The following is a 16,674-nucleotide window of genomic DNA, read 5'->3' as shown; positions in this document are numbered from 1 at the left end:
GAAAACAAAAACGGTGAGATGCAATAAAAGTTGAACTTTGAGTTAAAAACATTTTAAATATCAAAAGGAAATCAATCCCTTAAGAAAATTTCATTGTTCTAACCAATTATTTAGTGTATAAGTGTTTTTTACATCAAATCCAAACTCTAGAAAGACCATTATAATTTCCCTTTAATTGTAAGCAACTTGATCATATAAAAGTTTTTATTTTTATTTTTTAAATTATCTTATTGTGCCATACACAGACCACTCTTGACGTGCTTGGACTTTCGGGTTTGTCCTGAACATCCCTCTTTCTTAAACAACCAGTCATGTTATTCTAGGATTAAATTTACCATACAAGATTCTTTTCATATAAAATTATTTATCTTTAAGCTTTTATACTAAATTATTTATAAAATTATTTCTCATATAAAATTCTAGGATTAAATTTACCATACAAGATTCTTTCTCATACAAAATTATTCATCTTTAAGCTTTCTTACATATATATGTGTCAATAGCCTTAAATTTGCATATTAAAGGAAACAACTCAGGTGAAAATCAGCAAAATTTACATCACAAAGTATGGAGAGAAAATATCTGGTGTGGTAAAGGGAAATTAAAATGGATTTAATTGCCAATTAAACAAAAAAATATAGAAATTATAAAGGCCTTTCAGATATACACATGCGCGCACGCACACACACACACACACACACACACACACAAGATCCGATAATTTAGGAACTCCATAGTTTGCAGATGGACCCTGGGGTTCTTTTTTCCTTAATGTCAATGTGCACAAAGAGCATATTTTATTTTACATAAACTCTGGCAAGTAGAGGTGCCATAAAATTTATGGAGTGCTTGAAAGGGGATTAATTCTCCTTGTTTCCTCCCCATTCTTAGATTACTGGTTTCCCACTTCTTTTTCTTAATAAAAGAAACTAAGCTGTGGCCTAGGGTTTTGGGTGACGAATCGATGTGTGCTGCTTATAAGCAGGACTCCACAGTGTGCCACCACTGAGTTGTTTCTACCCTCTTACATGCCTCAGTTTCTCCAGAGTTCTATTATCTCTGAAAGGGCTCAAAACACTGGGTAATCAGCCCTTATATGTGTTTCCTGGATGAGCCTTTTTAAAAATTAATTTTTAGTCCAGGAGCTGTATCTCATGCCTGTAATCCCAGCACCTTGGGAGGCCAAGTTGGGATCACCTGAGGTCAGGAGTTCAAGACTAGCCTGGCCAACATGATGAAATCCTTTCTCTACTAAAAATATAAAAAAATTAGCCAGGCATGGTGGTGCATGCCTATAATTCCAGCTACTAGGGAGGCTGAGGCAGGAGAATTGCTTGAACATGGGAGGAAGAGGTTGCAGTGAGCTGAGATTGCGCCACTGCACTCCGGCCTGGATGACAGAGCAAGACTCCATCTCCATAAAAATAAATTAATTAATTAATTTAATTTTTGTTGAGAATTTCTCTGTAGGGCTGCTGCATGTCATGGGGAGGTCAACCCCCCAGACACTCCCACAAGGCCCCTGATCCCCTAGGGGCACCTTTCAGCTAGGAAGAGCTAAGGTTTCTCTTCAGAGCTAAGAAAATTCAGTCTCTTATAACAAGTTTTCATAGGTAACAGCAAATTCACAGAGACAAGCCAAATCAAGATTAATTTTGGGAGAAAATGCAATGGAGAAGACCCTTTATAATGCCTATCTGAACTAGAATTAGGATTCTTAAACAACAACTTTCTAGGAGAAAAAAATTAAATGACAGTCAGGGCCATTTCCTGTAAACTGTGCTATCCCTAACTTTGTAGTTCTCATTTGCCATTACACATACCAAGGTCAAAACCTCTCACAGTACAAGATCATTTCTGGTACCCCCAAAGCCAAGGAGGTCAGGTCATACGATACAGGAAAACAGAGCTTTAGACCTAAGAATAATCTTCCCATGACTCTTAAAACTTTACAAAGAAAACAAAACACCTCAAAAGGGGTGAATGGCACCTTTGTTCCGAATTCTTTAAAGGGGTTCAAGTCATTAGAAGCCTTCTCTAGATTTTTTTGGTACTGTATGTGGCAAAGGGGAAGGAGTTATATGGTAACAGAAAAGAACTTTTTTAAAAAAGACAGGACGCAAACACAGAAACCAAGCACACGGTTTCCTGTTTTATTTTTCCTCTTTTGCAGCTGCAAGGAATTTTAGCCAATTAGAGAGGACTTGTTACCCATAATTTGGAATTCTCACTCAGATTTGGCCAAGTTGGGTAGAGTTGGTCAAATCTCATGGGAGAAAGAAGAGAAAAAACAACAACAACAACAAAAAACCCAACAATGTGATCTCTGAGCACTCTAATGGTACAGAGAAATTAAGACCAGCTGGTTGTTAACTGTATCCAAGACAAAACCCCAATTCAGCTACTTACCTAGGGATGGGTTTTGGGCTGAAGAAGCAGGAAAAAAATCAAACTGTCTTCCCTGTTGGGAGCAACCTCAGGCTCTATAGAGGAGTTACCTGCCTTCCATCGTCTTGAAAGCAGGAAATGTTGCCTGCCTTGTTGGAAGCAAGTAAAACTCCAAAAAAGTGAATTGTGCAGCAAAATAGATCTTGACCAAATTTGGGGAGATCAGGAATTCTCTGGAGGGGGGTGAGCCCAGACCTCAGCAAATTGTCCTATTGGTTTGAGCCATAAAGTTAGCTCATGATGGTACCAAGCACCAATAGGAGATTTGTCAAAGGTCAGGTGTACCTCCACTCAGAATCCCTTTGTGGTTGCCAAATGTGAACCCCAAACATCTGAGACAGGTCTCAGTTAATTTAGAAAGTTTATTTTGCCAAGGTTGAGAATGTGTGCCTGTGACACAGCCTTGGGAGGTTCCAATGACATGTGCCCAAGGTGGTTAGAACATAGGTTGGTTTTATATATTTTAGGGAGATGGGGGACATCAATCAACATATATAACATGAACATGGGTTCAGTCCAGAAAGGTGAGACAACTTGAAGCTGGGAGGGGTCTTCCAGGTCATAGGTAGATAAAAGACAAATGGTTGCATTCTTCTGAGCTTCTGATTAGCCTTTCCAAAGGAGTAATCAGATATGTATTTATGTCAGGGAGCAGAGAGGTGACTTTGAAAAGAATAGGAGGCAGTTTTGCCCTAAGCAGTTCCCAGCTTGACTTTTCCCTTTAGCTTAGTGAATTTGGGGCCCCAAGATTTGTTTTCCTTTCATAACACTTTTGGGCAGAAATTACATACATCTCTCTTCAAAAGAAAGCTACAGGTATTGATCGATTTACGACCTATGCAACTTACGACCATTCAACTTTACGACCACAATCGCTAGCCGCGACTGCTCCGCGTCTGGCAGCGCAAACGTTGTCCAGCTGGGCGTACGACAGTGCGGACCAGCTTCCGGCAGCACTGCCATCTCTGCGTGCACCATTTCAACTGTACATATAGCCTACTCAACTTACGACCAAATCGTGTTACGACCGGTCTGCCGGTCCCAATCGTGGTCGTAAGTCGAGCACTAGCTGTACCTGTGAAATAAGCTCTTAACAGTAAGTTGCTCCTTATCCATTAACTCCATCTATTAAGTTCTTACATGCAAAGCCCAATGCTGGATAGGGAGACTCGACTGTAACATTTCCCTTTGGCAAACAAGACAAAGAATAAGAAAGGTAAAATTTAGTCGCTGAAACTTAGCTCAGTACAGACCTACAGTCATCGACAGTACACCTACTCTGTGTAAGGTACTAGATTAGATACTAAAACTATAAGGCCAGGCACTGTAATTTATGCCTGTAATCCCAGCACTTTGCAAGGCAAGGCTCGCAAAGTGGGGCCAGAAGTTTGAGACCAGCCTGGGTAAGACAGCAAGACCTCATCCTTACAAAAAATTTAAAAATAATTAACAACAACAACAACAACAAAAAGGCCAGTGTATTGGTGTATGCTTGTAGTCCTAGCTATTCAGGAGGCTGAGGTGGGAGGATCACTTCAGCCCAGGGGTTCAAGGCTGCAATGAACTATGATTGCATCACTGCACTCTAGCCTGGGTGGCAGAGTGAGACCCCACTGTAAAATAAATAAATAAATATATGGAGAAAAATCTCTTCATCCTTGGTGTAGTGGGAAAGATAGATGACAAAAATTAGTTAACACTGGGATGCCCAGAGTACTGTGAGATCACAGGGAAAAGGTTCAAGGAAGTCTTCGCAAGTTACTTAAACCATTTTGAAGGATGGTTAAGATTAGCAAGTGAGAAAAGATGACAGGAAGCAGGGTTATAAAATAACATGGGTATATGTCAGAAATTATTTGAGTAATAACAGAACAAGAGTAAAATGTTATCGCTAGCATGTAGAGTCCAGCCCTACTAGGGTCGTGGGGTATCCCCTGTCGCTGTACTGAGGCCTTGGATCTGAGAAATAAGGAGACAAGACATCAAAGGACTGGATAAAAGCATCTGGGCTTAGGGGACCAACGCCACTCGCAAGCAGAGACAGGAGAGGCCCCAAGCGTCCAGGCGCATCTGTATTTATTAGGTATAGGTTAGGGGGAATGGTCATGAGTGAGGTCATCTTAAGGGTAGTGATAAGGTCAAGACAACCACATGAGTGATAAGCAAGGGTCCCCCCCCATTAGGTCACCGAGGCAAGGAGGTGGGCAGTGCACAGTGAGGAGGGTGCAGTGTGCTACATCTCTTATCTAGGGGTAGGAAAATTCTAAGGATTTCTATGGGAGGAGTCTTTGAGTCATCAGCACAGTAGCAAGAAAGCTGACAGGGTATACAGCCACGTAGGCGTGATTACACTGGAGGGGTTTTAAGTCCTTGGATGTTCGCTGGATTGCCAACCAGAGGCCAGCTTTCCACAAGAACTGGACACAAGATGCTACAACTCCCTTATAGGAGGAGTGACTCTTGCTCCAAGCCTGTCATACAGTGGGTATCTTTACGATATTGAATGCTGCTGCCTGGGCCAGCCTGCCATGTAGCACATGCCCTTTCAGGGAGGGGTACTACTGCCTGGGCCCTTGATTCCTGTCCTGGTATGGCTGGTTTTTTCCCTAATACATGCTCCACACTGTGTCTGCTCTTGACACTCCTCTGACTACGAACTAAGATATGATTATATAAAAGGAAATAAATGAGCAGTAAGTTATGCTTCAGGCACTAACTATGCCGGGGGTCTGCTTAGCTCTCCTTCCTCGATGCCCAGAAAGGGGGTTACCCACACTAGCAGATGAGCTCATGAGAGGATATTGTCAGTTTTGTTCACAGTAAGTGTGGCTCATAGTAGGCACTTACAAAATATTTGTTAAATGAACAAAAGGATCCAAGTTCAGGGTTTATGGCAAGAAACAACAGGGAGGGAGACAGAACAAAACTAGGGAGACCTTGGAAGAAGCTTGGACTGTATGGGGAAAAACTGAAGATGTTTAAAAAGAAGGATGGCATGCCTGGATTTGTGGTTTTGAGCTTCAGGAGTGAGAAAGGACCTAAGTGGCACAAGGCTGGAGACCGAGAGAGACAAGTTATGTAGCCATTGCTAAAGTCGGGTGAAAGCTGACCAAGGTAAAATGTGGAATTTAGTAGTGAACTTGTCACCTAAAGCCATCAGAATTGTTAACATGAAAAGACTGGCAATATCAAGTGTTGTCAAGGATGCAGAGCTGGAACTAGAATACTCATCCTCTGCTGGTAGAGTATAAATTGAAAACAGATGCAGGCCAGGCATGGTGGCTCATGCCTATAATCCCAGCACTTTGGGAGTCTGAGGTGGGCAGATCACTTGAGGTCAGGAATTTGAGACCAGTCTGTCCAAATGGTGAAACCCTATCTCTACTAAAATACAAAAATTAACCAGGAGTGATGGCGGGAGGCTGAGGTGGGAGAATCACTTGAATCCGGGAGGTGGAAGAATCACTTGAATCCGGGAGGTGGAGGTTGCAGTGAGCTGAGACCTTGGCACTCCAGACTGGGCGACAGAGAGAGACTCTGAAAAAAAGAAAGAGGGAGAAAGGGAGGGAGGGAGGGAGGGGAAAGAAAAAAGAGAGAAAGAAAGAAGGAAGGAAAGAAAAACATATGCAGTATAATTTCACAAACTGTTGGGTACCTTCTACTGAAGCAGAACCCACAATCCCACTTTTAGGTATACAACAGAAATTAGTGCTTATGTACCCCCAAAGACGTCCCTACAAAGATATGGACAAGAACATCCACAGTAGAACTATTTTTCATAGCTAAAATGGATAAACTGTGTTATATTCATGCAATGGAATACCAAAGAAACACTGAAAAGTAACTGTAGTTCCACTATCCAGATAAGTCTGATAAACATCATATTAAGTGAAAGATGCCAGACACAGAAGACTACATATAAATCAGTGCATCATATTCCGCGCCCCCCCCCAACTTTTTTTTGAGACAGAGTCTCACTCTGTCACCCAGGCTAGAATGCAGTGGTGTGATCATGGCTCACTTCAACTTCCACCTCCTGGGTTCAAACAATTCTCATACCTCACCCTCGCGAGTAGCTGTGATTACAGGTGTGCACCAACATACCTGGCTAATTTTTGTATTTTTAGTGGAGATTTTTAGGGGTTTTGCCATGTTGGCCAGGCTGGTTTCAAACTCCTGACCTCAAGTGATCCACCCGCCTCGGCCTCCCAAGGTGCTCAGATTAGAAGCATGAGCCGCTGCACCTGGCCTTCCATCTTTAAAAGTCCAAAAACAGGGAAAATGAATGTATGTATCATGCCTCCTGCCAAGTCTTGTCATTCAGGTAGCCAAGCCCTGCCTATGTTCCCACCAGGAATTCTTATTTCTACACCAGCTCTGACCTCAGATTTCTCAGAAGATGTGAAACTCCCTTCATGCCCCAGAACCACCATCCAGCTGCCACCTAAGTCTTAGCAAAGAGAAACTATGGCAGATCCTTTCTCACATCTTCCTCCCCTGGCCAAGGCCAAAAGAACTAGTTATAAGGGAGAGGGTTACAAACCAGGCAACTCAGCTAAATCATGAAATTCTGCACCCACACTTAGGTAACCCTTTTCTCAAGAATCAAAAGAATAATTTGCTGTTACAGAAGTGGTGTCATGAGCAATCCGGTAAGTGAAATGGATTCAAGGTAGAGCTGCAAATCTGGGGTTTACTTTGAAGGAATAAATATAATGAAACACTCAGACAGAATGCTGCTGCCTGGAGAAGCAGAAGCCTTAGATGTAGGGATGGTTTCTCCTTGAAGCACACTGGGCACTGAAGTTAATTCTAGACTTTTACAGACCCTGCCCCAAAGTCCTAATGCCACTCCTGGTGCAGCCTCCTTACTGGAAACTCAAGTTTTCACCCAATCCCAACCTCACACTCTTCCTTGTATTCAATCACCTAATATATTTAGCATTAAAGTCTTTGACTTCCATAATTCCTCAAACATAACACACTTGTGAAAGATGCATTATTATTTACATACCACTAAAAAGTTTTCAAGTGAAATATGACATACCATCCACTGTGAAATGCATTCACATTCAGAGATATGAACATTTGAAAAGAACACATGCAGGGCAGGGCCCGGTGGCTCACACCTATAATCCCAGCACTTTGGGAGGCCAAGGTGGGTGGATCACCTGAGGTTGGGAGTTTGAGACCAGCCTGACCAACATGGAGAAACCCCGTCTCTACTAAAAATACAAAAAATTAGCCATGTGTGGTGGTAGGTGCCTGTAATCCCAGCTACTTGGGAGGCTGAGGCAGGAGAATCACTTGAACCTGGCAGGCAGAGGTTGCAGTGCGCTGAGATCGCACCACTGCACTCCAGCCTGGGCAACAAAAGCAAAACTCTGTCTCAAAAAAAAAAAAAAAGAAAAGAAAAAAAGAAGAAGAAGAATAAAAGAACATGTGCTTCTTAGAATCAATTAATTACAATACTCTTAACTAGGGAGAAGCAAGGGAATGAGAAATCCCAAGCCGTTTGATTTCAGGAGATTGTGTTTATGAATTAACAAATCCTTAATACCAATGTATAAGAGCTCTGAGAAGTTGCAATGATGGAGTTTATTTCCAGCATCATTATATGTTTTAGATCTTAGATTAAAGAAATAATATGGAGAATTACAGAGATCTGGCAAAGGTTTTTTAGCATAAGTAATTTTGAAAGGATGCCAAATATTAAAATATTATGAATTTAATGTGTTTAATGTGTATTTATATTTCAAGTGTCTTGCAGATGATGGAAATAGGTGGGATTAACTTTTCAATCAGGAATAAAATTCCTTAAAGCCTTGACATTTTTGCAGTACCTCAAATCAATAAATGTTTCACCTTTGTGCATTTTTTGGACAGATTTTTGAATTTTGTGGAGCTGATGCTAAAATATTGGAAGCCAAGATTCAAGAATTAATGTAAGCTGATCTCCAAGACAAAATATACTTGTGACATTTTAAAAGGAAAGAGCAAATGTATTTGTGTTTTTATTTCCAGTAAATACTGTAGTTTTCTATTGGTCTCTTTCCTAATGCTTTAATGATTGAATACCCAAATGCAATCTCACTGCACAATTGCTAAAAACTGTTGCAATATCAGAGATTGTGTCATTTCCATTCGCCAACTTGGCCTTCCCACTTTCTCTGACCACACTCCTTGGGCAGTGTTTTTATAACCTTCACAAGAGAGGTCCTGCACAGCTAAGTAATATCAGGTTGTTAAGATTTTCCAGAGATTAGCAAAGATGAAATTCTTCCCAGTGATCAAGGAACAAATAAATGTAATGCCCTTGTGCACTTTGAATACATGAAAGCCTCTCTCCATTCAGCCATTTTTTATGGTTCAAAGTTCTTCTCCAATGCATCTTTTTTTTTTTTTTTTTTTTTTTTTTTGAGATAGAGTCTTGCTCTGTTGCCCAGCCTGGAGTGCAGTGGCATGATCTCAGCTCAGCAACCTCTACCTACCAGGTTCAAGGACTCTCCTGCCTCAGCCTCCTGCATAGCTAGGATCACAGGTGCACGCCACCACATCTGGTTAATTTTTCTATTTTTAGTAGAAACAGAGTTTCACCATGTTGGTGAGGCTGGCCTCAAACTCCTGACTTCACGTGATCCTCTCACCTCAGCCTCCCAAAGTGCAGAGATTATAGGCGTGAGCCACCATGCCCTGCCATCATTTTATATTTGAACTGTGTCACTTTTCTCTCTCTCTCTCACTCCCTTTCTAAAATTCTCCTCTAAACACACACACACACACACACACAGACACACACACACACACACACACACACACCAGAAAGTCCTTTTACTGACCATTAAAAAAAAAAAAAAACAGATAGCTGGGACATTTAGAGCCTACAGGAGATGACTTTTTCTATACTATACTAATTGTGCCTATACTGAGGCAGATGAAGACTGGAGTCTTAAGTCATAGCAGAGAGGAGCTGGCTTTCCTAGGCATTAATAACAGATTTTGACAGAGCATAGGCTCCACATGCTTTTGTAGAATTCTTTAGGGTAGGCAGAGCACAATGCTTCATGCCTGTAATCTCAACACTTTGGGAGCCTGAGGGAGGTGGACTGCTTGAGCCTAGGAGTTTGAGACCAGCCTGGGCAACATGGTGAAATGCTGTCTCTACAAAAAATAGAAAAATTAGCCAGACACAGCGGTTTGCACCTGTAGTCCCAACTGCTTGGGAGGCTGAGGTGGGAGGATTGCTTGAGATCAGGAATTTGAGACCAGCCTGGGCAACATAGCAAGATTCTGTCTTTATAAAAAAGAAAAAAAATTACAAAAATTAGTCAGGCATGGTAGCTCAAGCCTGTAGTCCCAGCTGCTCAGGAGGCCGAGGTGGGAGGATCACTTTCGCCTGGGAGGTGGAGGTTGCAGTGGGCTGAGATCTGCCACTGCACTCCAGCCTGGATAATAGAGCGAGACTCAGTCTCAAAAAAACAAAAATGAAAATAAAATTATTTGGGCTATAGAGAAAATCAGCACATACTAGTTTAAGCGAAAAGGAGAACAAATATGTATTGAGTGCTTACTCTGAAAAATACGAAAATGAAACTCGATTCATGGAATCGAAATGCAGAGATACAACCAGCCTTCACATGAGATTAGAAGCAGGGAGAGGAAAGCTATGGGGGATTCAGGATACTTCCAAGTATTTCTGTCCTCTGCTTTTCATCTGAATCATCCTTTCTGTTGCTACAGATAGATGTCCTTTATTTTCCAGTCTTCGTGCTGGAAAGTAGTCCCTGCCAATAACTCCCAAGCATATATTATCTCTTCCATTCAGGGAGCCAGCCAGACTATTCCTTCTTGAACAGCCCTAGTCAGGGGGCAGGATCACACTAATAAAAGCAATTTTGCTCCTATTACAAGGGTGAGAGTGGAGATGGTGGAAATCCCAGAAATGCAAGAAGCTGAAAAGACTTAAATGTTGTGTTCCCTGCAAAAAGTAAACTTTTAAAATAAAGTAACAATATAAAGCAAAAGTTGTCTGATAAAAATCTGTGCAAATGCACATATATGTTTAGTGCATTTGCTACACAATATCTTAAACCATCTGCATTCATCACCTCATTTAACTTTTGTAGCAATCCTGTAAGTTGAATTGTGTTGAGAAATGTTTAACAACTGGCTCTCTGGGAGAGAAAAACTGCCTGGTCTGGTGTGGTTGCCAATTCCTGTGGTGTAAATACTTCATAGATTTCAAGCTACTCAGTGTCATCGCTGAGCATGGAACTGGGAAGAGATGTACACAATAGGCCTTCATGAGCTGGTAAGATTTAGCTGTAGCACACCACTACCTACAATGGAAGTACTACTTTTATCCCTATTTTCTTACACAGAAGAAAACAGACACAAAGAAATTAAATGACTTGCCCAAATTTTACCAGAAAAAATCTGCATTGGACCCCAGCTCTGTGATGCCAAAGTTAAGACTAAGGGTTCAAGAAAAGTAGTATAGTCAAGCCTATAATATAAGCATGGCATATAAAGTGCCATGCTTAATCTTAAATTCTACCAGTCACACTCACTGCTTAACAAAATTGTCACAAAACTTCAGATCATCTTGTCTGGTGACCTCATTATAATAAGACCTCATTTAGAGAGGTTTAGAGTAACATATATCAATTTGAACTTTCAAAACTAGTACCCAAGTTTCTAAACCATAACTGAAATCTACCCAATTATTTGCACCATACTGTATCTCGATCCTCTCCCTCTCTCTCTCTCTCTGTCTCCCTCTATCTCTCTCTCTCTCCCTCTCTCTCTCTCTCTCTCTCCCCGCCCGCCCCCCAGATTGTCGCTCTGTTGCCCTGGCTGGAGTACAGTGATGTGATCACAGCTCACTGTAGTCTCGATATCCCAGGCTCAAGTGATCCTCCCACCTCAGCCTCCCAAGTACCTGAAACCAGAGGCATGTGCCACCACACCCAGGTAATTTTTGTATTTTTTGTAGACATGGGGTTTCACCATGTTGCCCAGGCTGGTCTGGATCTCCTAGGCTCAAGTGATCTGCCCTCCTTGGCCTCCCAAAGTGCTGGGATGACAGGCATGAGATACCATGCCTGGCCTGGGGCCTCTTTTTAACCTGCACAAAGAATACTGCAGTTCTTCCATCAGAACCCGTGGGCCCTTTAAGCCAGCAGTCCACTTTACTGCAGTGTGGTAGCCTGCAGTATTCACTGAAGCAAGCCCACCATCTTTCCTGACAGCCTCCTGATTTCTTCCATGTGCACTGAACAACTCAGCAATATCTGCCTCAACCTCCTGGTTCCCACGCACAGTTCTCTCACCTCTCAAAGTCTGCATTAATGACAAAATGCAAAGAAAAATATGTATCCAGATTTACTGCCTCATTTCCTCCTAGTGAAGTTAAGAACATTATTTGATCACAACAAAGTCTTTTATCTAGAGTCAGGGATCAGGGCTCATGCCTGTAATCCCAGCCCTTTGAGAGGCTGAGGCAGGAAGACTACTTGAGGCCAGGAGTTTGAGACCAGGCTGGGCAGTGCAGCAAGACCCCATCTCTACAAAACCTAAAGATTAGCCGCCTGTAGTCCCAGCGACTCAGAAGGCTGAGTTGGATGGATGGCTTGAACCAAGGAGCTTGAGGCTGCAATGAGCCATGATCGTGCCACTGCACTCCAGCCTGGGCAACAGAGTGAGAACCTCCTCTCAAAAAGAAAAAAAAAAAAATTACCTAGCTCTTCCATCTCCAATGAACACAGCTTTAACAAGCTAAGAAAGTTCTGACTTGCTAACTTTTATTCACCTAGAATTAACAAATTTCAGTCTAAATTTAGAATCTTCTTCCCCCAACATTTCTATAGGGCAAACTCACCACTAGTCCTGGAAAAGTGTGAGGTGGGTCAAAAACCAAGTTGGGACCTTCCTCATTTTCACTTGCAGGACCTTTTCACCCAGATTTTCTTCCTCCTCCTAATCTGCTATCACCACCCAGCACACATTTTATGTCTTATTTCCCTAAAGCCTTTCTTGCTCTATCAAGATCCAATTCTCCCATCATTCACTCACTCATTCATCCAACAGTCATTAATGGGGCGGTTTGGTGCTAGCAGTAGGCACATTCTAGGCATGCATAGAGTATGAATACTCTCCCTGATATGCTCATACTTCAGCAAGAGAGACAGGCATGCACAAACAAAGCTAAAGGAATTACAGTAAGAGATGCTCTGATCAATATTTATGCAAAGGCAAAGTAATGTAGAAAGACAGGTAAGATGATTGATTTGCCTGGAGGTTGGTCAGGGAATGGGATTGAATTTCAGTGGCTTCTGGGAAGAGCTGACAGTTAGGCTGGGCTTGAAGGCTAGGAGGAGTCTGTTAGATACCCAAGGGAAGAAAAGGCTGATAACATAACACAGACAAAACAGTGATTTGAAAATGGAGGGTGGGACTGGGCGTGGTGGTTCACACCTGTAATCCCAGCACTTTGGGGGACCAAGGCAGGTGGATCATTTGAGGTCAGGAGTTCAAGACCAGCCTGACCAACATAGTGAAACCCCATCTCTACTAAAAATTAGCCGGGTGTGGTGGCACGCGCCTATAGTCCCAGCTACTTGGGAGGCTGAGGCAGGAGAATCACTTGAACCTGGGAGGTGGAGGTTGCAGTGAGCTGAGATTCCACCACTGAACTCCAGCCTGGGCAACAGAGTGAGACTCTGTCTTAAAAAAAGAAAATGGAGGGTGGAAGACAATGGCAGAGTCTGCAGTGACTGGAATTTGGGGAAAATGGAAAAAAGCAACTAATTTCATTAGGCCCCCTAAAAGGCTTAAAATGCCTCCCTCTCAGAGGTATATGTTTGCATAGGAGCAAAGTTTAGCACAGAACATTCAGTGTTAGAAAGAGTGACTGGGCATCAGAAGACTTGAGTTCTCATCATAGTCTATCAGCAGCTGTGTTGTTTAAGGTTTGTCAATCTCTTCAAGCTTGAGTTTTCAACACAAGAGAAGCTGGAGTAAGGGCTCTAAAAGACCCACTCATAAATATATTTACTGGCCAGGCATGGTGGCTCATGCCTGTAATCCCAACACTTTGGGAGGCTGAGGCTGGTGCATCACTTGAGGTCAGGAGTTTGAGACCAGTCTGGTCAACATGGTGAAACCCCATCTCTACTAAATTTACAAAATTTAGCCAAGTGTGGTGGCACACGCCTGTAATCCCAGCTACGCTGGAGGCTGAAGTGGAGAGATCACTTAAACCCAGGAGGTGGAGGCTACAGTGAGCCGAGATCATGCCACTATACTCCAGCCTGGGTGACAGAGTAAGACCCTGTCTCCAAAAAATAAAAAATAAAAATATATCTTCAGTGTGGACCAACTTGTAGTACTATTTCAGAGGAATGATGCTTGAGCTCAGAAAGAATGTTCTCTGTGCTGCTTTCCCACAGCCTGTGGTGCTCCTATTCAGCCCCACACTTCACAGGAATGCAGCACCCTCCAGGGTCTATTATAAGACCCCACGTGTGGATTGTGAGAAAGCTCAGCGTGGGATTCAGACCCCACTCCTGCGTAAGCACTACTGTGTGGTCCAGTTGTCTAGCTGCTGTCCAAAATCATAGTTAGCACACCTAAATCAAAATTAGGTCCTGCCTGACACTGTCAAAGGAAAAGAAAATTGCATAGGGCACTATTGAACATACAGGCTAAGCTCATTTAAAAGTCATCCAGGTACAGTGACTCATGCCTGTAATTCCAGCATTTTGGGAGGCTCAGGTGGGAAGACTGCTTGAGGCCAGAAGAATGAGACCAGCCTGGGCAACATAGTAAAATTCCGTCTCTATAAAAATTTGCCTGGTGTGGTGGTGCACATCTGTAATTCCCAGCTACTCAGGAGGCTCAGGCAGGAAGATCACCTGAGCCTGGGAGGTCAAGGCTGCAATGAGCCATGACTGTGCTACTGCACTCCAGCCTGAGTGACAGAGTAAAACTCTCAAAAAGAAAAAAAGAAAAGACTGAGCTAAATAAAAACAAAACTACTCTGTCTGAGTGACGTGGCTCACGCCTGTAATCCCAGCACTTTGGGAGACTGAGACAGGTGGATCACCTGAGGTCAGGAGTTTGAGACCAGCCTGGCCAACATGGCAAAACCCCATCTCTAATAAAAATACAAAAATTAGCCTGGTGTGGTGGTATAATCCCAGCTACTCAGGAGGCTGAGGCAGGAGAATTGTTTGAGCCTAGGAGGCAGAGGTTGCAGCGAGCCGAGATTGTACCACTGTACTCCAGCCTGGGTAATAGAGTGAGTGAGACTCTGAGAGGAAGAAAAGGAAAAGAAAAGAAAGAATAGAAAAGAGAAGGGAAGGGAAGGAAGAGAGAGAGGGAGAGAGGAAGGGAGGGAAGAAGGAAGGGAGGGAGGGAGGGAGGAAGAAAGAGAGAAAGAGGAAGGGAGGAAGGGAGAAAGAGAGAGAAAAAAGAAAGAAGAAATTACTCCAACAAACAAGTTTGTAAACCCGTCTGAGGAGCAGAATCACTTTCCACACTACATTTGCATGACTGAGCCCCAGTATCAGGCATCCTTTCCTCCAATGAGAAAGGAGAAGAACTGTTCCAGACAACATGCTTGGATAGAACTTCTTACTCATCTCCAGAAAAAAAAAACAGTGGGCAAAGGCAGTTGGCCTTCGCCATGGGTTAATATTTTGAACTTTGGTCCAGGGTTGGAGGCCCTCCTGAAGCTAGCCCAGCTCAGAACTGTTGCCACCTGGGAAGTTTTGCTTCTCAGTGTGTACAGCAAGGGGAGAAGGTCCTCCTGAAGTTATTGCCTCTTGAGTACTCTGGCTAGGCAGTAGTGTTCTCAAGGCTCCCAAGCAACCCTGGGAAACTGAAACAGACATGCATTGCCCATGTCTCTGGACCCTCATTTCCCATCTCTGGGCTGTCAATTCAATGTCCATTAAGGTTCTGTGCAGAAGACTTAATGAACAGAAGACTAAATGAATAGAAGACTGTTCATTCTTCTTCTATGCATGCTATATGTCAAGGACTATACCAAGAGATGTGCCTCGGACTCAATTTACATTGCTCATATAAGTCTCACAATGACTGAAGTTGATGTTATCGTGATTGCCACTTTGCAGATAAGGAAACTAAGAGTTAGAATTTGTCTAAGCTCTCCGCAGCTTGTAAGTGGTGGAGTAGTCATTTGAGAGACTGCTCCAATAACACCATAATGTTACTCCTATATGTAGCCACTTACACTGGGTGATTCAAGAAGACTAAAAAATTTCTCCTTTCTCCAAAAGACCTCTTCAGTCTCTCTAGCCTCTTCTGATTCCTGTCTCCTATAGAAGAGGAATAAGTTTTAACAGTAGTTTTGCTTAAAGAATAGAGAACAAGTTTTTGAAGACACAGTCTATGTAACAGGTCAGTTTGATTAATTCATTTGGTCAATAAACATTTATTTAACATCTGTTACGTACCAGGCATGGATCAAAGCTATTGGGATATAACAGTGAAAAAAAATAAACGAAGATCCTCCACCTTAAGAAGCTTACAGTCTAGTGAAAAAAAGACAGAAAATAATAAGTAAATAAAGAGTAGATTATAATAAAAGGTGACAAGTCCTGCAAAACAAATGTAAACCTAACATGAGATAATGAGGATCAGGAAGAGTGAGGGTGAAAGGGGCAGGTAAATAAGATGTCAGTTGGCCTCAGTGTGAAACCACTGTTGCAAAATTATAACTGTGAATATTATTATAGTGATACAGTGAAAGAGAGCTGACCTAACTGATTCCATCTTGCTTCTAACCTCCAAGCTGTCCTTGTTCATTCCTAGGCATAGGCCAAACTAACTTTGGAAGGAACTTAGTTTATAGTATAACTTTGAAACAAAGACATAATATCCCTTTCCCAAAATAAATGCTTTTCCTGCCTTCGGACTAGTCTGCCTTTGCAGGACTAACAAGTTAGCCACCAGATTAGAAATTATGGTTTAGGGCCGGGCAAGGTGGCTCACGCCTGTAATCCCAGCACCTTAGGAGGCCAAGGCAGGAGGATCATGAGGTCAGGAGTTTGAGACCGACCTGGCCAACATGACAAAATCCCGTCTCTACTAAAAATACAAAAATTAGCCAGGCATGGTGGCGGGTGCCTGAAATCCCAGCTACTTGGGAGGCTGAGGCAGGAGAATCACTTGTACCTGGGAGACGGAGGTTGCAGTGAG

General features: G+C 42.6%; 1 protein-coding gene across 3 annotated transcripts in view; it reads left to right on the top strand.

Annotated features, from left to right (window-relative positions):
* TXNDC8 (thioredoxin domain containing 8) overlaps nt 1–8,438 on the top strand; it is a 28,966-nt gene extending 20,528 nt beyond the window's left edge. For 2 of the 3 annotated variants that reach the window (XM_032240321.1, XM_032240320.1), the window contains 2 exons: nt 7,035–7,100; nt 8,335–8,438. In XM_032240321.1, coding sequence (XP_032096212.1) covers nt 7,035–7,100; nt 8,335–8,397 — 129 coding nt within the window. In that variant the 3' untranslated portion in view covers nt 8,398–8,438. The remainder of the gene's footprint in view (nt 1–7,034; nt 7,101–8,334) is intronic. The other variant, XM_032240322.1, reaches the window with a different exon arrangement.
* The last annotated feature ends 8,236 nt before the right edge of the window (nt 8,439–16,674 follow it).

Source organism: Sapajus apella, unplaced genomic scaffold, assembly GCF_009761245.1.
Source record: "Sapajus apella isolate SASKATOON/1434 unplaced genomic scaffold, GSC_monkey_1.0 scaffold46, whole genome shotgun sequence".
Taxonomy (NCBI): domain Eukaryota; kingdom Metazoa; phylum Chordata; class Mammalia; order Primates; family Cebidae; genus Sapajus; species Sapajus apella.
Note: the sequence above shows the minus strand (reverse complement) of the source record. Positions and strands in the feature narration are given on the sequence as shown.